The 23,776-nt window shown below is 38.8% G+C and overlaps 1 protein-coding gene across 2 annotated transcripts; it reads right to left on the bottom strand.

Annotated features, from left to right (window-relative positions):
• Positions 1-431: 431 nt before the first annotated feature.
• Positions 432-22,999, bottom strand: LOC129424095 (uncharacterized). 2 transcript variants are annotated; one of them, XM_055180673.2, is made up of 3 exons: positions 22,816-22,999; positions 19,607-19,682; positions 432-2,464 (listed from the first exon to the last, which is right to left on the bottom strand). In XM_055180673.2, exon 3 carries the CDS (start codon positions 2,460-2,462, stop codon positions 1,659-1,661), a length of 804 nt encoding a protein of 267 aa, XP_055036648.2. In that variant the 5' UTR covers positions 2,463-2,464; positions 19,607-19,682; positions 22,816-22,999; the 3' UTR covers positions 432-1,658. The 2 variants fall into 2 exon arrangements, with proteins under 2 accessions (XP_055036648.2, XP_055036647.2); XM_055180672.2 differs by having other exon boundaries at positions 19,607-19,685.
• Positions 23,000-23,776: the final 777 nt, after the last annotated feature.

Raw genomic sequence — 23,776 nt, forward strand, 5'->3', positions numbered from 1 at the left:
GCTATTTATTAGCTCTAGTGTATTGATTAGGAGTTGGTTTTACTATTACCGAGACAAAAAGATGAGAAAAATATTAATAAAAGACAAATCCAAAACTGTATCTAAATTCGAAGCAAATCGTGCTTTTAGTTAGGTTACGACCCATTTATGAGGTCTTAATTAATTAACAATACGAGCGAACAGCAGTGTCCATTGAATCATCTTTACTGGAATAAATTGTATGTTGGCATTTATTTTAATGCAACTATTCGAAGTGCATTATATTATATAAATAAATACCATATTATTTAAATATAATACTCATATCAAAATATTATATAACAGTAATGTTATACTATACAATATTACGTAAATATAATGCTTACATAAAAATATGTTTAGTCTCAATTATAAAAGTCTTTAAATGGATGAAGAAAGAAAAAAGTGCAACATCAAAGCACACAGACATTTTATTTATTTAGAAAAGTGTGGGGAAAGTACAAGGCTGTTGAAAATTGTACAAACAACAGATTACCTTTACTCATAGTGTATACAGTTTTCTCTCAGATTATTACATCCATAATAATATTCATTTAAAGATGTTTTATGCATGAATACAAAATAATTTAGAAAGTCACATGCATTATTAATCTTTTTAACAGTAGGTTATCTAAAAAGACCGAAAACAAATTAATGCAGAGAAAGACTTTCAGGTGTGTACAAACAGTCAATTATGGATAACAGTGTAGCTCCACATTGCCTTTTGTCATAAATCTCAATTTCAAAATGAGATATTTTCATTTTTTAAAGTGATCCCTATTTATCCTCCAAATGGACTTCTGTTATTTTTAAAGCGGTTATTTGTGATTAAATTGTTACACCAAGTTTGCAAATCTGGTCAAAAACGGTCTCAGCATAATGGACATTTTCAACATTATCTCTATTATATTGCCATGGCAGTCAGTAGATGGCAGTGAATTTTCATAGCAAAGATTTAAGGCCAGTCCTTCTATATCTATAAGCTCATAATTGTTCCCTTAACCATTCTGTTTGTTTTTTTTTAACTAAAAGGGATTTACTGTTGAAGTATTATATAGACATATAAAATGTAGACATATCTCTGATCTGTATTATGATCTAAACATGTCTGGGTGAGGGAAGGGACTCATCCATCCTAGTCCATAAGTCTCATTGTATAGGCAATGTTTCACAAATTAGAGATTTTAGGAAGCATGGTGAGTTAATTCTTACAGTAGCTGCCCTAATTTGCTAGTAGTGCAATTTACTAACACCTTCGTCTTTAAAGAGTAAGAGCGATACCATTGGACAATCAACCTTTAAACTCTATTTTATTGAGCATCCCATTTAAGAACTGCAATTGTGATGAGACATCTTCTTTACTTTTTAAAATCTCAACTAAACAGAGTTAAATGTATCCAACAATCAATGCATTTATGGATCACGACTGGACATTATTGGTCTGACTCAGTCTTATCATTGACATTCATTGTAACTCTACACTGTGGTGTTATCAACAGGGTCACTGGTTTAGAAATACATCAAAAATGTATATGCATATAAACCTGGAGTGCAAAGTCATAATTCCACAATAATCCACATTACTCTACATGACGTCTGCCTGTTCGGCATCACTGGAAAGGGATTTTTGCGGGCGTACGTTACTTCTCGGCGATGGCGGGCAGCATGCATGCACGAATGCGGGCCTCTTTCCATGCACTGCGACACTCGGCGATCCAGTGCGACACTATGGTCTGTTTGTCCATGCAGCGACTGCTCTTTCCCCGCCAACCAGCAGGGGCACCATCGAGCTTACTGGGAACACTGCTGCGTGTGGCCAAGCTGCAATCATCCAGCTTCTTCCTGTTAAGCGGTGACCGCTGCAGGACTGTGGCTGCAGTGCCCGTCTCCGCTAGACAGAGCTCCGGGCAGCTGCTCTTGCGTTGTGTGTCTGGTGCGGATGAGAGGCATGGGAAGGTGTCGCACCGTGGCCTGTGTAGGGGAATGCTGCCCCTTCTAGGGGTGGATGCTACTGGTGAACCCCTGTGGCTGTAAAGGTATTCCAGTGGATCAGTGGATCCACTGCATGCATTAGTTTCTTCAGGTGCTTGGCACTGCAGCGGTTCTGATGGAGCACATCTTGTGATTTCTTTCTCCTTCTGGGGTTGCTGAGTTGCGCAGTCACTACTTGTGGAGGTGCGCGGTTGTGGAGGTTGCACATGCTGGCGTAGGCGGTGCAGTCGTAGGCAGGGCTTTGGGGAGTTCAAAGGGCCGATGGAGAGAATGTCGTAGTCGGGCTCATGTAAGGGGAAAGTGGGCCGGGCCAGATGGCAGATGGAGAGGAAGTAATCCTGTGTAGTAGTGTGCTGACTGTTGGTTTGGTTCAGATCTTGCACCAGTTCCTCATAGCCCTCCCTGATGGTGGGGAGGCCTCGTTTCGCCAGTAAGCTGGACCTGGGACGCATGACTGTAAAAGAGGGGGTAGTGGGTCATTATATAGGCATGACACATAGAGAAAAATCACAAATAATATGGGACCCAGTCTGTGAAATTTGGGATTAAGTCTTAAAATGAAATTGAGATTATGAACATTAAAGGGGAGGTTCAATGGTATTTCATGCATTCTGACTTATTAACACAGTTATAGAGTTGTTTCCTCATGCTAAATGTAGGCAAAGTGTCAAAAAGCAGTTGGGCATGTAACAGAGTATTTCTGTGCCGTATGCACTTCACCAGTGTTCGTACAAGTTTCGGCAAGTTTTTTTTTCGATTACAGTTCCAGCTGACGTTTCAGGGATTTCTATACATATCACTTTTTTATATGGCACTTCCTTTTATATGGAAAACCCCGCCCACGCGTCAATCAGCGGGAGACGCTAGAACTTACAAACATCATATCACGTAACAGCTTTGTTTAATTTCAAAACTCAACAATGGCACGAAAGAAGAAGTGTGTTTTTGGATGTAAGGAGAAGACATCCAGCCTTATGAAAACAATGGATATAGTTTATTATCCGGGGTAGCAGCGGAGTTTTGCGCGTGTGTTTGATCCGCTGGATTTCATTGAAAAGTCCCAACCGGGTCATGAGTTGCATGCGGTAACTAAGACTTCTGTCTTATGTTGGAAATAGTCGCGTGCATATTATATAAATGACACCAACATGTAGTGAATCATAAGTTATAAGTGTTGTATAGTGTTGCATGACTCGTACTCGCTCCACCCGCGGTAGTACTTTCGTACGTTATCGGAAAGATTCGGTAAAGCAAATTTTTCTTTTTTAAATTTGATAAAACGAAAGACTCTTCAGAGATATAAAGGATTTGATACTACTCTATACTGTAGGTACTCCAGATTAACATCAAAAATGCAGAAACAGCGTGTGTTACGTGAGCTTTAAAGTAAAAACTAATAATTACTTTAGGCTCAGTTTTTAAAGATGGGTCCACAAATGTCTTTTGTTTAAAGACTATTAAACAGAGAGCTTATCTAGACTTCTTTAAAATAGACCCAAGTAATCTCACAGAAATAAATCAGTGTCACAAAATATCTTCAGATTTACCAGAAAGTTTCCAATGAACAATCACAAATTGAAAATGAAATTTAAAATTACTATGAATAAATGGCATATATAATTGTCATGTTACCAGAAAAACAAACAAATACACTGACTTCTGTATTCATTTTTTTGGTCATTCGGCATGAGGGAAAATGTTGCACCCGTAAAAATAAAAAAATTGGATCAACTTAACAAATTACTTCAATTAGTAAAACCTTAAAAATGTAAGAATGCATTACATTTGCACTTCTCCAGGGTTCCTACAAGTTTTGGAAATTCTTTTCAAACATAAAAGACTCATACGTAACAATCTTGCTTTACTGCTTTTATGGGCAATTTCATTACAGGAAGTACAGTGGAAGTCCTTATATGGGCACTTTAACTGGATAAGCGCACGTGCAGACCAATCAAGAGCTGACACGAAATCAACGTCACCAAAGAAGTGTGTTGTTGTTTGTGAGGGAAATTTAAAGGACAAGTTCGGTATTTTACACTTAAAGCCCTGTTTTCAGATTGTTTATGATGAAATAGAACGGTTTTGACTGAAATTTCAACATATGATGCTGGCCCGAGAATTTTGGGGTGTTTCTTGTATCAGTCCCCACCTGGCTGTATAGGTGCACAGGAACAATCCTTCCTAAAATGCATTAAACTTTCATTTACAAAGATGTGAAACTCACCGAGTGGTCAGGGGTGTTCACTGATATGCTCACACAAAAATCGCTGCAAAAGATGCTTCACGTCTTTGTAAACGAAAGTTTAATGCATTTTAGGAAGCATTGTTCCAGTGCACCTATACACCCATTGTTGAGGTGGGAGCTGATACAACAGAAACCGAAAATTCTCGGGCTAGCATCATATGTCGAAATTTCAGTCAAAACCGTTCTATTTCATCATAAACAATCTGAAAACAGGGCTTTAAGTGTAAAATACCGAACTTGTCCTTTAAGCTTGTACAGTTTACCAATGAACCCAGCATTATGGAAACAATGGATATAGTTTGTTTACCCAGGGTAGTAGCAGCAGAGTTGTGCGTGTGTTTGTTTAATGGTGGATTTCGTTGAATTTGGGCGGTCCCAATTAGATCATGAGTCGCAGGTGGGAAGTAAAACTGCAGAGAAATGTCTGTGTTTTGTTGGCAATCATTTTGTAAGTGCATATAATGTAAAAGACATGAACATGTAGTGAATCATAAGTTATGCAATGTTTTGTGCATGTTGCTCGCGACTCGCTCTACCTGTGGTACGCCTCTAGGAACTCAGGTTTATTCAGAAAGAATCAATACAGCTTATCTGTCTTTTATAAATCTGACAAAACTAAAGACTGGTTGGATATATGAAGGATGTAATACTACTCCATAGGTACTCAAGATTAACATGAGATAAGCTAAAACAGCGTACACTCTAAAAAACAATTTGTTGGCTGAACAACCATAACTTATGAAAGTAATTGGATTAAACACAAAAAACTTAGTATTTATAACTTTTCAACCTCTACTTACCATATTTAGTATGTGTAACACAAAAATTTAAGTTACCAGGTGAACTTAAATGTATCCAAAAATAAAATGAAAAAACATAAGTAATGCTAACTACTATAACAATTGCATCAAAATTAAGTAAATCTAGCATAAAATTTTAAGTAACTATAGAGCCACGTGATTTCCCATGATGCCTTTCCAGCCAAAAATTATGACATCTGTCGTAGCCATTTTGTGAAGCACAAGCCCTGTAAAAAATCCAACTTCAAAATGTTCTTTTAACAAAAAACAAAGTTTTTCTTGTTGAAGGGCATCAGTTCATTAATTTGTGTTCACTGAATGAAATAAGCATAATCATCCTGCTAACAAATATCATTTGTTGATTGGAGTTTTAAGTTTTTGTCCAATTTGTTTACCCAACTTGCCAAATTGAGTAATCTGAACAAGCAATTTAAAAAAAAACAATGGTCTGAATAGTTCCCAGCATGCATTGCGACATGTTCACTTCTTTGGTTAATATTTACTAAAAAAGATGACTGTTTTAATGTTTGCTGGGTTTATTTATGTTGATATGTTGTTAATGTTAGTTATATGTTGTATTTAGAGTTATTTTGAAAAAATTATGTTTGTTCATTGTTACCATGATTGAGAAGTGTGTGCTCAGTGTAGAGGGCAACACAGTGGGTTAGCGCGTGTAACCCACAGTTCAAATAGAACCATAAATAATATTAGTGAAATAAATAATATATATAATAATATATAATATAATTAATAAATAGCAATAAATAGATAAATACGTTATTTAGAAACCACACAATATATTAAAATATTGATTTTGTAAAAGTTTTAATTCTTTTAATGATGTTGAACCATCCCTTTAGTTTAATGTCACTCTGCCCCTTTAAACACTTTCACAGTTATGCACGAGCTGTTTTGTTTTGTTTTGTTTTGTTTTTTTAACATTAACGGCAGACGCTAACGGAAAATTGATAAGATACACACGGAATCCAGACACCTTAAACTAAACTCCAAAATTAGGCTTATTTAACACTTCTAATATTTTGTTCATCGAGAATCATCCCTATAACATCTAGCGGTGGTTTTGAGGAGTGTTTTGAAGACGGTTTTGGTGAGTTTCACTGTGTTTTAATGTGTATTGAGTTCAATATATTACAGTGTAACAAATTATTGGTGTGTACAATCAGCTTATGAATGTTTTATGTTAAAAAAGGGAAATGTATTTAATATTAAGATTATTCCCTTATACTTTGACATTGTATATTGATGTATTTGTATTTTGGGAAACGGCAAAGCAAGTTGTTTGATGTTACCATGGTGACAGTCAGTAACGAGAGGAATCGCAGTCCTCCGTTATCAGCGTTAAACATGAGAATAGGCAGTTGTTACTGTTGAGATAATTTATTTTATTTATTTATTTGACATTTTCTTTATGGCCTGCTGTGCAGGCCAGGTTTTTTTTCCCCTACACGGAAAGTTTGTGGACAGCTCGACACCAGATCGGACCTTTGGATAATCAGCGTATTGCGAGACAGCATACGAATGAACAGATATTTCAACTGGATACTAGATGGCGAGCCAACCCAAGGATCTTTAACCTGCAAGAACTGAAACACCGCATTCTGATCGCTTACACGGTTTGACATGAACAAAGTGAACCACTGATTTATATTCTTTTAATCACATTGGACATTGACCTTTGAACACATCGAATTGGACGGATCCTCTGAACTGAAATTCTGAAATTGCAACACAATAATTTAGATTTATTGAATAGAGAAATTGGTGAATAGGTGAATGTATGAATGAAAATTTGTTGATGTATTGTATTTTTTTTTTTCTTTTATGTTTTCTGTTAAAGTGAGACTCCAAAGTGTAGCAATTGCACAAACAAAAGAAACATTTAAATCCTTACATTTTACCTGCAAAGAAAGAGTTAGACCCTATAAAGTGAAACAATCACACTAACATAAGCACACTAAAATACGTACCTGTTCCCTTAAAGAAGAGTTAACTTAAAAGAAAACTAGAAACAAATAGCTTAAAAATAGTTAAAGCAACTGTTCTAAAAGAGCTGATTAAAATTTAATAGACCGGTCTAAGAACAAAACTAACCAGAATAAACCCATACTTAAACCAGTTAAATCCATTTAAACTTATTTAAATAAGAAAAGATTAAATATAAAGGATTTAAAATTATTTATTATACATATCGTACTGTAAATATTTATTGATTATTTATTGACAGACATCTTTTACTGTAAATATTTATTGATTATTTATTGATCTACATTTTGTGGGGTACATATTTATCAATACATTTATTGAATAACTTATATTGATATATTTATTTAATTATTCTATTTATCTTACTAACTTACCTATTCCATTCTTATTCCTGTTCAGTAAACTGCTAATTAATTTATATAAGTTTTCATGTCTCATGTGTCTTTTCTAATATAACATACACCACTCAACGAACCTAGAACTGGTCCAGTAGCATAGTTATTACGATTGCAGTGACATAAGTGCTACATAAAATTTGGCGAGCCAGCAGCCAGGAGTGGTATTAATTCAAATAAAATAGAGTTAAAACTAGAGTCTAACCTTAACGAGACATGGAAGCAGTCCAGCATAACAATGTTAAAGTCCCTAATGCTGTTATCGTTAGTGGCATTACCGATACAGAAACAGATGAAGAACTTTTTGACTTTCTTAAGCAATATGGTTCCATCGAAAGAATAATCCCAATAGTCTACACACACACAGCACACTCAGACAAGCAAGTCATTATAGAATATAGATATGGCACAGCTGTACAGGCACTTGCATCTTTATTGCCCTACACACTTGACACTAGTTCCCCAGCTAAATACAGTTACTGCATTAGAACCCTAGCTAGTGTCTACACACCTGTAGTTAGCAAAACAGCTACACAGACCTACCTCTCTGAGCTGAAGGAGATAGCAAAGCAGACTGGCAAGGACCTTGCAACTCTCCTTAAAGAAGAACTCTCCATCATCAGCAATGCTGTTGACCTCGAGAATCCCGAGACTCAAAGTGACAGCATGGAATTGAAATCACCTGAGCAACATCTTCCACAAAGAGCCACACAGGTTGGCCCTCAGAACACATTTCCAGAGCAGCATGTCCAGCCAGGCGGCGACTGGACGCCACCTCCAGCACCAGCCAAAGAGACACCATCTGTTCTGAAACTCTGTGACATGAATCCACCAGAAATTCAGAAAGTAATCATTGAACACATTGTGCGAAATGAAGACTCTGCTATGCATGTAAACACACCCCTAAGAATCCGACCCTTTTCTGGGCATCTCCCTAGACCCAACAATGAGGCAGATTATGAGACCTGGCGCTCTAATGTGGGACTTCTTCTCAAAGACACTAGGCAATCAGACCTGCACAAATCACGGAAGCTCCTTGAAAGCCTCTTGTCACCTGCCATTGACATTGTGAAGCACCTGACACCCGAAACACCTCCAAGTGTATATCTGGATATCCTGGACTCTGCATTTAGCACCGTTGAAGATGGCGACGACCTATTTGCAAAGTATCTCAATACAATGCAAGACAGTGGTGAGAAACCCTCAACTTACCTCCAACGGCTGCAGGTGATGTTGAATGCCACCCTCAGGAGGGGGGGTGTCTCTGTAAGTGAGTTTGACAGGCAGCTTCTGAGACAATTTGTCAGAGGTTGTTGGGACAACACCTTGATATCTGAGCTGCAACTGGAGCAGAAAAAGCAAAATCCACCTACCTTTGCAGAACTGCTGCTGTTACTCCGCACAGCAGAAGACAGGCGAGCTTCCAAAGCATCTCGGATGAAGCACCATCTCAGTTCCTCAAAACCCAAGGTGTCATCCCATTACCAAGGCATTTGTGTGCAGTATGATGAAGAATGCAGTACATCGCATTTACCTTCTCCTTCACCAGAGATTCAAGATCTGAAAAGGCAAATAGCAGATTTACAAACCCAGCTCGCACGTGTCACGCAGAAAAGTCAAAGAAAGAACCAAGCTAAGCCAGCTCCCAAACTGAAGGTGCCCACACCTGGTTTTATGGGAGTTCAGACTCCCACACCTCACAGCCAAGATGAAAAGACCAACAGCAGCAGGAGACCAAAACCTTGGTACTGCTTCAGGTGCGGAGAGGATGGACACATCAAGCCACAGTGTGATGGTGAACCAAATCCCTCTCTGGTAGCCTCAAAAGGAAAGCTGTTGAAGGAAAAGCAGCAAGCATGGGATGTTGTAAACAGCACTTCAGAGCCTAAGAATTTTTAGAGCCAGTTCCTGCAGAGGGACAAACAGGGACTGGGAGACAGACAAAGTGTCCCAAACAGAAACGACGTGTTTCCAACATGTTCTCTAACTCTACCACCAAGAGACAGTCAGCAACCCTGCCCAAGGGACTGATTGGAGCACGCTGCACTGCACAAGTGACCATATGTGGCAAAGTATGCAGCTGCCTATTAGACACAGGCTCTCAAGTCACAACAATCCCAAACTCCTTCTATCAAGAAACCCTGTCTCATCTTCCCATCCACTCATTAAGTGACTTGCTTGAGGTGGAGGGAGCAAATGGTCAGGAAGTGCCTTACCTTGGCTACATCGAAGTCACCATCAGCTTCCCTAGGAGCACCTTTGGAGTGGACATTGACGTTCCTACACTAGCGTTAATTGTACCTGATATGCGCTCAACTCTGTCATCAGTACTAGTAGGAACCAATGCTTTAGATGTTCTCTATGAGCAGTATGCAGATGTCACTCCTCAGAACTACCAATCCCTTCCATATGGCTACAGAGCAGTCTTAAAAACTCTAGGAGCCAGACAAAGACATACTTTTGATTCAAGCATGGGGAAAGTGAGACTACACAGCAGAGACGCTGAGACCATTGCTGCCGGTCAGACAAGAGTCTTTGAAGGATCAGTGAGCTGCAGAACAACTAACTGCAGTCAGTGGGTGATAGTAGAGTCACCAACAGCAGTTTCGTTACCAGGTGGCATACTGGTAACTGACGGGCTAGCAAACCTGCCATCTAAGCAGCCCCACTGCTTACCAGTCATTCTGAAGAATGAGTCAGACCATGACATAACTCTACCCCCTAAGGCTGTGATAGCAGAGATCCATGCCATCAAGAGTGCCCAGTCTCTTCAAACTCTTGGTTCCAAACACTCAACAGACCTGACCCCCAAGAAAAAAATTGAATTTAACTTCAGTAACTCTCCAATATGTAACAAGTGGAAAGACAGAATATCCGAAAAGTTGAACTCCATGCCTGAGGTGTTCGCGCAGCACGACCTTGACTTTGGCCGTACTGACAAGATCAAACATCACATAAAGCTTAGTGACGAGACACCTTTTAAGCACAGAGCGAGGCCTATACACCCACAGGACATCGAGGCTGTACGAAACCACATCCAGCAACTCCTTCATGCAGAAGTCATCCGCGAATCTGAATCACCCTTCTCCTCGCCGATTGTTGTCGTCAAGAAGAAGAATGGCGATGTCAGACTCTGCGTGGACTATAGAAAGCTGAACTTGCAGACGATCAAAGATTCATACGCCTTACCCAATCTGGAGGAGTCCTTTTCAGCATTGACGGGATCAAAGTGGTTCTCAGTGCTCGATCTCAAATCTGGATTTTACCAGATCGAAATGGAGGAACAAGACAAGCAGAAAACTGCATTTGTCTGTCCACTTGGATTCTATGAATTCAACCGGATGCCTCAGGGGATAACAAATGCCCCAAGCACATTCCAGAGGCTCATGGAACGCTGCATAGGAGGATTGAACATGAAGCAGGCTCTCGTCTTCCTGGATGACTTGATTATCTTCTCCTCAACACTACAAGAGCATGAGGAAAGATTGATGCGGGTGCTCAACCAGTTGAAAGAGTTCGGCCTGAAGTTATCACCCGAGAAATGCAAATTCTTCCAGACCTCCGTGAAGTACTTAGGACACATTGTGTCTGAGAAGGGAGTTGAAACAGACCCAGAGAAAATAACAGCTTTAAAAACCTGGCCAAGACCAACTAAACTGAAAGAACTGAGAGCATTCTTGGGATTCTGCGGTTACTACCGTAGGTTCGTTAAGGACTATTCAAAGATTGTGAAGCCTCTCAATGCCCTCACTGCTGGATATCCCCCATTGAGAAAAGGCTTTAAGACCACAGTGAATAGTGAGAAGTACTACAATCCAAAAGACCTCTTCGGTGACAGATGGACCACCACTTGCCAAACAGCTTTTGACACTCTCATCGAGAAGCTAACCACTGCCCCTGTCCTCGGGTTTGCAGACTCCAAGTTGCCCTACATCCTGCATACAGATGCCAGCACTTCAGGTCTTGGTGCAGCACTCTACCAGGAGCAACAAGGACAGAAGAGAGTCATCGCCTATGCAAGCTGTGGTCTATCAAGATGTGAAAGCAGGTACCCTGCCCACAAGTTGGAATTTCTTGCCCTTAAGTGGGCAATTACAGAAAAATTTCAAGACTACCTTTACGGACGCCCATTTCTTGCTGTCACTGATAGTAACCCATTGACCTACATACTTACCTCTGCCAAGCTTGATGCCACAAGCTACAGGTGGTTAGCTGATCTGTCAACCTTCGATTTCCAGCTGCAGTACAGGGCTGGGAAGCAGAATCAGGATGCAGACGGGCTGTCCAGACGTCCACATGATAGGCTACCTGATGACTCATCGTCCCGGAAAGAGATGGAGAGGATACAGCAGTTCACAAAAAGACACCTGTCAACAGAAATGGATGAAAGCACCATCAAGGCCATCTGTGAGAAGCACATGGTTCATGATGAAGGAACATTGCCTGGAACTACTTTGGTTATGTCGCTTGCCCACCATTCAAGTGCTATTCCAGAGGGCTTTGAAGAGGAATGCCAGCTAGACGGTGTGAACATCATCCCGATGATAACACCCACTGAAATGCGGGAGAAGCAGAGGGCAGATTCTTGCATCAGTGCAGTACTCAGACAGCTGGAGCTGGGAGAAAAACCTCCACCATCTCTCAGAAAAGAACTCCCTGAGCTCTCCCTCCTCTTCAGAGAGTGGAACAGGCTGGAGATCTTAGATGGCGTCTTGTTCCGTAAGCGACAAGAGGGTGCACAGACTCACTACCAGCTTGTGTTACCTGAAGATCTGAGACCTATAGTTCTGAAGAGTCTCCATGATGACATGGGCCACATGGGTGTAGACCGGACGCTTGACCTTGTCCGCAAACGTTTCTATTGGCCAAAAATGTCAGCTGAGGTAGAGGCCAAGATCAAGACCTGTGACCGCTGCACGAGGCGTAAAGTCCCACCAGAGAAAGCTGCACCTCTTGTGAACATCACAGCCACACGACCTCTTGAGCTGGTATGCATGGACTTTCTCACCCTAGAGCCGGACTCCAGTGGCACCAAAGACATCCTGGTCATCACGGACCACTTTACGAAATATGCAGTGGCCATTCCCACCTCAAACCAGAAGGCTCAGACTGTTGCTAAATGCCTTTGGGACCACTTCATCGTCCATTATGGCATCCCAGAAAGACTCCATAGTGATCAAGGTCCAGACTTCGAGTCCTGGACTATCAAGGAGCTGTGTGACCTAGCAGGCATCCGTAAGATACGAACTACTCCATACCATCCAAGAGGTAACCCTGTTGAACGTTTCAACCGGACCCTTTTGAGCATGCTAGGCACCCTAGAGAACCAGAAGAAGAGTCACTGGCGAGAATATGTCAAGCCTTTAGTACATGCCTACAACTGTACTAGAAGTGAAGTCACTGGTTTCACCCCTTATGAACTCATGTTTGGAAGACAACCAAGGTTACCAGTAGACTTAGCATTTGGCTTACCTGTCAACTACAAGCAAGGCTCTCACTCACAGTATGTCCGCAACCTGAAGTCCCGACTGGAAACAAGCTACAAGGTAGCAACAGAAAATGCAAAAAAGACTGCTGATCGCAATAAGGCAAGATTTGACAAGCATGTTGTTGATTCCACCCTGACTGAAGGCGACAGAGTCCTGGTGAGAAATGTTCGCCTCAGAGGCAAGCAGAAGTTGGCAGACAAGTGGGAATCTGATGTGTATGTTGTCATCAAACAGTCTGGAGACATCCCAGTCTATGTTGTGAAGCCTGAAACCAAAGATGGTCCGATACGAACACTTCATCGAGACCTGCTACTGCCTTGTGGGTTTCTTCCTCTTACCCCAGTTGAACCTGAAGTGGCCATCAAGGAGAGACCTAGACGTCCAAGGACTCGTCAGTGCCCAAGAAGTGAACAGTCAAATGAATCTGAATGTCAAGACTCTGATTCCGAAGACCATGACATCACCTACTTTTATGGGCATGAAGCCACGGTTGTAGATACCGTTGGTGTTCACCACAGCCCTGCAACCATAGAGTCCTTCATGAGAAACACAGAGCCGAGGAAGCCAAGACGTTTCACAGTGTCCACCATTGAGAAAGACCTTCCAGATGTAACTAAAGCTTTTCCTGAGGCTGCTTCTGTGATAACTGTTCCAAGTCTACCAGATGAAACCTACCTACCTGTAAATCCGCAGAATAACTTACCTGAGATAAATCCGGGAGAGAATAACTTACCTGAAATGAATCCGGGAGAGAATAACTTACCTGAGATGAATCCAGGAGAGAATAACTTACCTGAGATGAATCCGGGAGAGAACACCTCGCCTGAGATGAATCTGGGAGAGAATAACTTACCTGAGATGAATCTGGGAGAGAATAACTTACCTGAGATGAATCCGGGAGAGAATAACTTACCTGAGATGAATCCGGGAGAGAATAACTTATCTGACATGAACCTGGGAGAGAATAAGTTACCTGATGCACATCTACAAGAAGATGCCACAGAGAATGGAAGCCACCTAAGAAAGTCTAGTAGACACAGACAACCCACAAAGAGACTTACTTACCCCCACTTAGGAAATCCCTTAGTCACAGTAGTGCAGTCATTGTTTCAGAGTTTGAGTGCAGTCATCTCAGACTCTTTAAATGAGCCAAACTCCTGGCAGTCACATAGAGTGATGGCCGTGTAGTTGCTAATAGGATGCACAGGGACGTGCATCAGGAAAGGAGGGGAGGATGTAACCCACAGTTCAAATAGAACCATAAATAATATTAGTGAAATAAATAATATATATAATAATATATAATATAATTAATAAATAGCAATAAATAGATAAATACGTTATTTAGAAACCACACAATATATTAAAATATTGATTTTGTAAAAGTTTTAATTCTTTTAATGATGTTGAACCATCCCTTTAGTTTAATGTCACTCTGCCCCTTTAAACACTTTCACAGTTATGCACGAGCTGTTTTGTTTTGTTTTGTTTTGTTTTTTTAACATTAACGGCAGACGCTAACGGAAAATTGATAAGATACACACGGAATCCAGACACCTTAAACTAAACTCCAAAATTAGGCTTATTTAACACTTCTAATATTTTGTTCATCGAGAATCATCCCTATAACATCTAGCGGTGGTTTTGAGGAGTGTTTTGAAGACGGTTTTGGTGAGTTTCACTGTGTTTTAATGTGTATTGAGTTCAATATATTACAGTGTAACAAATTATTGGTGTGTACAATCAGCTTATGAATGTTTTATGTTAAAAAAGGGAAATGTATTTAATATTAAGATTATTCCCTTATACTTTGACATTGTATATTGATGTATTTGTATTTTGGGAAACGGCAAAGCAAGTTGTTTGATGTTACCATGGTGACAGTCAGTAACGAGAGGAATCGCAGTCCTCCGTTATCAGCGTTAAACATGAGAATAGGCAGTTGTTACTTTTGAGATAATTTATTTTATTTATTTATTTGACATTTTCTTTATGGCCTGCTGTGCAGGCCAGGTTTTTTTTCCCCTACACGGAAAGTTTGTGGACAGCTCGACACCAGATCGGACCTTTGGATAATCAGCGTATTGCGAGACAGCATACGAATGAACAGATATTTCAACTGGATACTAGATGGCGAGCCAACCCAAGGATCTTTAACCTGCAAGAACTGAAACACCGCATTCTGATCGCTTACACGGTTTGACATGAACAAAGTGAACCACTGAGCTATATTCTTTTAATCACATTGGACATTGACCTTTGAACACATCGAATTGGACGGATCCTCTGAACTGAAATTCTGAAATTGCAACACAATAATTTAGATTTATTGAATAGAGAAATTGGTGAATAGGTGAATGTATGAATGAAAATTTGTTGATGTATTGTATTTTTTTTTTCTTTTATGTTTTCTGTTAAAGTGAGACTCCAAAGTGTAGCAATTGCACAAACAAAAGAAACATTTAAATCCTTACATTTTACCTGCAAAGAAAGAGTTAGACCCTATAAAGTGAAACAATCACACTAACATAAGCACACTAAAATACGTACCTGTTCCCTTAAAGAAGAGTTAACTTAAAAGAAAACTAGAAACAAATAGCTTAAAAATAGTTAAAGCAACTGTTCTAAAAGAGCTGATTAAAATTTAATAGACCGGTCTAAGAACAAAACTAACCAGAATAAACCCATACTTAAACCAGTTAAATCCATTTAAACTTATTTAAATAAGAAAAGATTAAATATAAAGGATTTAAAATTATTTATTATACATATCGTACTGTAAATATTTATTGATTATTTATTGACAGACATCTTTTACTGTAAATATTTATTGATTATTTATTGATCTACATTTTGTGGGGTACATATTTATCAATACATTTATTGAATAACTTATATTGATATATTTATTTAATTATTCTATTTATCTTACTAACTTACCTATTCCATTCTTATTCCTGTTCAGTAAACTGCTAATTAATTTATATAAGTTTTCATGTCTCATGTGTCTTTTCTAATATAACATACACCACTCAACGAACCTAGAACTGGTCCAGTAGCATAGTTATTACGATTGCAGTGACATAAGTGCTACACGCGCATCATAGTTTCCTCACAGCAAAAAGGTCTCCGATTCAAGCAAGAGCTAAGTCAGACAAAGACTTTGTTCAGGAGACCTTTCTGTGTACACTAAATTATGTATACCTTTCTGTGTATACTAAATTGCTCCAACTTCACTCTAAAATATGTGTTGGATTTACTTAAAAAGTGTGATGCAAAAATGATGCATATATATTTTAAGTAATCCCAACTTGGAATAATTTTACTTAAAATAAACAAGAAAATATGTGTTATATGAACTTAAATATTTGAGTTCATCATCATTCTTTACTTAAAAATTTAAGTAAATAAAACACAGGTTTTCTTGTAAATTTTAAGTAAAACTATCACAGTTGGGAATACTTAAAAAGTGTGATGCAAAAATGGTGCATATATATTTTAAGTAAATCCAACACATCATTTTTTAGAGTGTATGTTACTGTATGTGAGCTTTAAATTTTCTTACTTTAAGTGTTACGATAAAGTTAAAGTAACATAAAGATATATGTTGATTTGACAAAAATGCTGCATTTTTTACAGTGTGCTTTTATGTCTGATCAGCCCATAACACTCGTACAATGCAGCCCAAAAAACGTCTTTTTTCTTTTGCTTAATTCATTGATGGTGCTGGCGTCTTTGTGGCCACGTAATGCATTTGTCGAAAAGTTAGCGTAAGATTATTTCCAGACAAACCCTCCCATGAGACATTAGCTGTCCGTTGGCTCTTTTTTTGGACATTTGTCTGGCCCAATCACATCTTAAAAAAAATTATCCCATTTTGGGCTCTCTATGAGCGCGTGCAGCGTCAGTGTGCATCTGACAAAATGTCAGAAAGATGAGAGAGAAGCAAATGGAACTGCTTTTTAAAACATCTAGTGTGGATAGATACCCCCTTGATAAAACTCAAAAACACAAGTGCTAGACAAACTAGCTGTTTGGTGATAACACTACAATAAAATAATTGCACTCCTGGCTCTGCGAGACTGCGACTATGTCAGTTTGGCATGCTACATTTATGAGCGTGGGAAGCGACCAAAGTTACCATAAGGTGGTCGAAATGATTAATTTACACATTGAGCACCCAGTCTAAGACAATAAGCAGATCTTGTAAACAGTGGCTGCCGCCCGGCGACTTCTTTTTTCGAGGGCGCACTATGCGAAGTTTCACAACATGTATGTAGCCCGTCATGTGTTTGGTTCGTAATTTCAAAATATGTGTTCGGCGCGTCGAGTGAACCTATGTGCATCACGGGTTTTGTCAAAATAAGTGCCTGCTGCAGATGCGTCTAAATGGTTTATGATAAAAGAGACGCTCGCGTTTGCCAGATATGAGTGTCTCTTTTATCATAAACGGTTTGGTTGCATGTGCAGCAGGCACTTATTTTGACAAAACACGTGATACACATGGTTCACATGATGCAACAAAACACATATTTTGAAAACACGAGCAACACACATGTCACTCCCAACACTTATTTTGAATTTGTGCCCCTTGGAAGAGCAGTCACGAGCCGCCACTGATTTAAAACCTTGAAAACCTTTTACAGTGCTTGCATTAAACTTATATAAAGTCTGAGGCGTGTTATGTTTGTTTGTTAATCAGTAACGCGTGTGGCGTCTTAGCAGTTTAAACCCTCACTCTGAGTTTCCATCATGATTTCATGTCTTCAACTTCTTGCTCAAGAATTACAGTGGCTGATCATTTTTATTGTACAAATATTAAAGGTCCCGTACACACTGCATATTAAAGCAACACTAAAGAGTTTTTGCTCTTTGCTCCCCCTACAGGTTGGAAGTGGAATTGTTCCATTACCACTGTCGTAAATAATTTAGCCTACTGCAGCAAAGCTGGCTCTGATTTGATTGTAGGTCTGCCGTAAAGCAAGTTTTTGTAGTCTTCACTCGAACTACAGGACTGCGACCTGACGGTTGGACTTCTTTAGTGCGGTTTTGACCGATAGAGGGCTGCAAAGAGAATGTGAAAGTGCCGTTCACCCTGTTTCGAGTGGATGAACGAATGAATTTTTTTTTGGAAATGTTATTTTGAGGTAAAAAAACTCTTTGGTGTTGCTTTAACACCAAAATCTTGATCGCTTCATGAGCCAAAAGCCTTAACGGTTATGCGCCAAAAAAGGTATGTATGAACAAAAAAGACGAGGACCTGGCAACACTGCAAGACAGCCAGCTGTGGAGCAGTCTCAAAAATGTGTAGAATACACAACGCCAAGACGGAGGTTTATTGCAAAACATAATGCTGTTAAATGATTTTGGTCAAAGCTGTGAGTGATAAAGCATGCGAGAAGGCAGAACGTTGCTATGGTTATCTTAATCATCATATTTTCTGGAGTGAGTCTTGTTCTGTATAGACTAGTAACGAACATTTAAGGGATACACTCCCGCATTTAAATGCAGTTGTCACTCACGAACGTTTGCAGTGTGTACGAGACCAAAGATTAAGTGGTTCTGTGATCTTAATGTAAAATGAAAGTAGAATAATAATACCAGGAATTTTATATAATACACAATGTTATATTACATTATACCACGGGGCTGTTGAATGATTAATTCTGATTGGCTGAAAATTGTTCCATGGGTATTGATTATTTTTCAATAACTGCACACCCAACCTTTAAAATGTCTTAAAAATAGGCACCAGAGCAATATTTTTGGTAACCGTGGTATAAGCGGAATAATTGACTCCGGTCCTTTGAATTCTTTTAAAATAATGCACTACCATCTTGGGTGTGCATTATTTTCTTATAATTCAATGGCACGTCGTCAATTATTCCTTTCTTATATTCTAATGTTGTTCAATAAAACCAGGTGTTTATTTGGTTTTGTCCCATGGGGTGTCTAGTCACACCCCTGTTATTCATCAACATTGAGTCAGTATTTTTTCATTACCGGTATTTATTATAAATTGTAGTAACCTTAGTATTTAAGTATTTAATGTGTCAAATCTTACTCTTTCCTCCTTACTTTTTATATGGCTTTTGCTTTAATTTAAATGGTATACATAGTTGCACAATGATGGGTGGTATTTGTGATAGTAGGTAGTGGACCAGTCAAGGCCAAAATTCCAGGGCCGGTTTTTTGTCCCAGTCCAGCCCTGCTTGTAAAGGGAGGGATTGGTTACGGGAATATGTGCAAACGCAGTCTCCATGGCAACGCCTCTTCCCATCACATCCCAGACTGTGCTCAGATTTCATAGCAATAACACAACACACACACACACCGTGAGGCAACTCCTCCCCACACCCCCGCCTCCCCAAATCATTTGTACACCCCTCTTTATTGTGGCGGACCAATGTAAATAACCCAACACCCATTTTACCAATTTATTTATTTGATGCACCTATACAGTTATTTTTAAAGAAAATAATGTCTGAAGAGAAATTTAAAGATGCTCTGCCCCAAATCTTCATTATAACACGTATGGCAGTCCAAAAATTAATATTAATATAGCCTATATATAGGACATAGTAATCATAAAAAAGGTACATATGTTGTATACATAAAGACCTCAGTATTATATTACAATGATACAGTATTTATTTCTCTTACCTGAGTCTCCGGCTGCCTGGTATTACTGAGGGTCTCTTCTTCCTCCTCTCCTCCTGCCTCCGTTCAGAACCTCCAACTGCTTCAACACACAAAAATAATGATTCTCTCTCTCTCTCTCTCTCTCTCTCTCTCTCTCTCTCTCTCTCTCTCTCCACGCACACTCCTGTTTGCTCGCCCTCTCTCTCCCCTCCCTTGGTCAGTGCTAAAAATAGCGCCTTCATTCCCGTCTCTGTGACTGTTGAGAATCATTTGCGAAATGGATTTCACCGATGTGGTAGAAAGAAGAGAGGGAGTAAAATAAACGTGACAGTGGTAGGAAAGATAAAAAGATAGACAGGGAAACAATCACCTTTCAGAAGGCTGTAAATATGTATTTGATTGACTGTTTAAACCGCGCCCATTCTCACCCTGACATGCCCGTGTTTACAGGTGTTTAAACTGCATATTGACATTGATTGTGGGAAACACAGCTATGATTTTATTTTTTGGCTATTATCCTGACATTACAGCTGACTTGTTTTTGTTTGTTTGTTTGTTTGTTTGTTTGTTTGCTTGTTTAGTTTTAAATCAAAATAATCTTACCGTTAAAAACACGTTTTATATTTGAACTTTCTATGAAGAGGGAATTGTTGTGTCAGATGTTTGTTTTGTAAGTAATTTTAGAGACTGAACTCTATTTTAATCTGAATGATGCTCTTATCTGGAGTGAAGAGATTTTATAGCTCTGTTTATACTGCTATAAATGGCTCTGTCTGCAGGTGTAGCTAAAGAAATCATTCGGATAGAAATGTAAACTCTGACATCTTGTATTTACGTCATTGCACTCCTATGACCTGAAAAGCGATAAATAGTGGAAAATTTACCTTTGGCTGTCAAGTTGCCATAACCAAAAACAAAAGAAGATGCAAAATAGGTAACCCTCCCTGTAAAACTTAATTAAAGGCTTTTGGTAATTTACTGTCTTCTACTTAAAATTATAAATAATGTAACTATTCTAAATATAATGTAAATATTTTAAATATAATGTAAATATAAAAAAATCTGTGGTATCCTATAATGAGGAGTTATAAATTACAAGAATAAATTTAAAATAACTTAAGTCTATTCAACTTCATTTTTATTTATTTATTCCAACTCCTCACTAGTCAAAAAACTTTAAATGACTTGTTAATTCAGGTTGTTTAAACATAAAAATTTAAGTGCAACAAGAATTTTTTTAAAGAGCACCTATTATCCGATTCACAATTTTACGTTTTCTTTGGTGTGTAAGTGTGTATAGACGGTTTCATGGGACGTACGTGCGCTGACGCGATACACGTCTGGATCCGAACTTTACTTCCGGTTTCGTTTTTTTAATGGTCTGACTAGTTGCGATCTCTTGAACAAATGCCTTGTCGAAAATAACAAATCCTAGGTAATCTATGTGTTGTTTTCTTGTTATATAAATAAACTACGTTTAAATAACTTAGTTGTTATTTATTCTTAGCGGAGTTTACCGGAAGTTACGTGCGGACCACGCAGCCGCTTGTTTATGTTGTTACTGCTGAAACCATCTAAAGTACCCTACATGTTAACAATATGCAAAAGCTACAAATCCCATAGTAACCGATGACACGCATTATAATTTCCAAAGTAAATCTTTTCTTGAATTGTAGGCACTTCCTGGGATTGGTGATGTAAAGAAGACGACATTATCATAATTCCTCTCCTTTCAGACTCACAGCCTGTAAGTAGTCTATGTTTTCATATTTAAAGAATTTACTACTGACTAAACCATTCAAACGCGACCCTACTGGAAAATCCAGCTAAGACCAGCATAAGCTGGTAGCTGGTTTTAGCTGGTTTAAGGTGGCAGTAGCTGGTTTAAGCTGTTCCTCCCAGCCTTGCAAAGCTGGTCAAGCTGGTGGGTCAGCTGGTCTTCCAGCCTGACCTGCCAAGTCCATCTAGACCAGCTTAAAAAGTGACCTAAACACAGTTAGACCAGCTACACCAGCAATACCAGCTTGAACCAAGCATAAGAAGGCGAGCTGGTAGGGGAGTTTTTGCGCAGTGAGGAGTAGCGCTTGTTGTTTGTTGTTTCTACGATCACAAATGGAGACATGGTTTTATGTTTTTGGTATTTTAGTACCAATTTGTTACGTTCTGCTCAAGACGCACTGGTAAAGTTGATCATCAAGCTTGGTCATCTGCATTTTCTGGATCAGATTCGGCTCGTATTGATAAGGTAGTAAATACAATATTAATTCCTGTCAGTATTGCATTGTGAGCTAATCATCAAAATAAGGTAAGGAGCATCACATTTCCACAAAGTACAGGTTAGCTTGCCAATGGAGGACACAACGCTTTTCAGATCGATAAGCTTTGTACAAAATCAACGCATTTCAGGGAGGCAGGGCATAAAACAACAATAATGTACGCTATGTGTTTAAACCACGCAAACACATTGTATTACACTAAATACACATAGCAATGTAATAGGTGCTCTTTAAGTTTTATGTTAAATCTCCACTAAAAAAAAGAAAAAAGTCATAAGGGTTTGAATTTTCATTTCTGGGTGAACTATTCCTTTAAAACCTCACTGACCTTTCATATTGTTTATGTTATTGTGTCACGTTGTGAAGTGACAGTGAACTTGGTGTCTGTATAATAAACAACACCACTGTGCAAGTTGATTGTGGTGCCTCAGATGTTTAAATGTGTATTGCATATATGATTTGGCGATGAAAGACTCAAACAACACACTGCGTCATTTCTACTGGAGCTCTTTCCCAAACCAAGCTGACTTCATCATTACAAACATGAATATAAAACACTGTGCAAAAGTCTGAGGCCACCGTAAGATTTGATGTTTTTACAATTACCATATAAAATTACAGGAAATTTGTATGCAGTATTAAAACGAATTAAAATTAAAAGCTAAAGTGTCAAGTTTTTATATACTTATACTTGAGCAATGGCAGGAACCTGCAGGAACTCTTAAACCTAAATGAAGTGCAATTCATCTAATGATTCCAGCCTCCTTGAAAGTGGGTCACACAAAAACCTTAAATTTATAAACATATTTTTTGTTTGTATCTTAATAAAGAGAGTGCAAAATAATAAATATGGATGGTCATTAAAACTTTACTAAAACAACAAAGCTGGTGGTGGACTAAGACTTTGTATGTGTACTCAATATACAAGAAATTCAAAAATGCAAAATCTCTTACCTGTTATTGTTGATGTTTTTCAGAACAAACCGCGATTGTTAGGTGAACTGTTGCTCTGTGCCGCCAACAGGCGTTATCATTAACATAAACTTTATGAAAGTAGACTCTCCTCTTTACAACACCATCATCATGTTCACTCGTAAAAAGTGTTGTCTGATAGAGAACGGTGAGAGAAAGGAGAGAGTGAAAGGGAGCGGTTGGGAGAAAGGGAGGGGGTTGTTTTGATGAAGGGAAGGTGGAGCAGTTTGGAGATCCGCACGTTTCCAGACTGGCCCTGACAAACTCAATACAATCTCATTTCATTTATCTCTCTGCTGGTCAGAGATCATTTTAGTTGGCTTTTGTACATGTACACAGATGTGGATGAAGATAAAATAAACAACATAAAGGTAGAAAATATCAATTGGACCTTATTTTCGAATGACACAGGGTTGCGCTGTCTCCACTCTTTAAATTTAAAATGTATAGCAGGTCACTTTTTTAAAGCAGCCCCCTATGCTCTGTAGTAGATGTTTTCAAAGCGGTTTGTTTGCAACGAAAAACACACAGTATAAGATCGAGGAGAAACTGAAAGAAGTGAAGAGTTTTGAAAAGACAAATGAGAGAATTAAGAAGAAGATTACAATTTAGTCTACGGTTATAAGTAGGGCAAAATGGATTAAATGGAAAAAAAGCCTAAACTCATTATAGATAAAGAAATACAGAGCTTTAAATGAAGACGGTGACAGTCCAGGCATGAATGCTCAAAGGCAGAAAACCATGGCAACACAAGTGCAAATCATGGTACAGACTGAACTGAGTTGCCCCGATGAACTACAGTCACACTGAGCTGATATAATCTCATGTAGCCATCTTGAGCTGAAAGCAACTCTCAGCAATGAATTTGATTTACACGTCGCTTCCTTTCATTCGCAGAACAGAACACATCTCTGAATCACACATCAAGATTTACATCCCATCT

Source organism: Misgurnus anguillicaudatus, chromosome 9 (assembly GCF_027580225.2).
Source record: "Misgurnus anguillicaudatus chromosome 9, ASM2758022v2, whole genome shotgun sequence".
Classification (NCBI taxonomy): domain Eukaryota; kingdom Metazoa; phylum Chordata; class Actinopteri; order Cypriniformes; family Cobitidae; genus Misgurnus; species Misgurnus anguillicaudatus.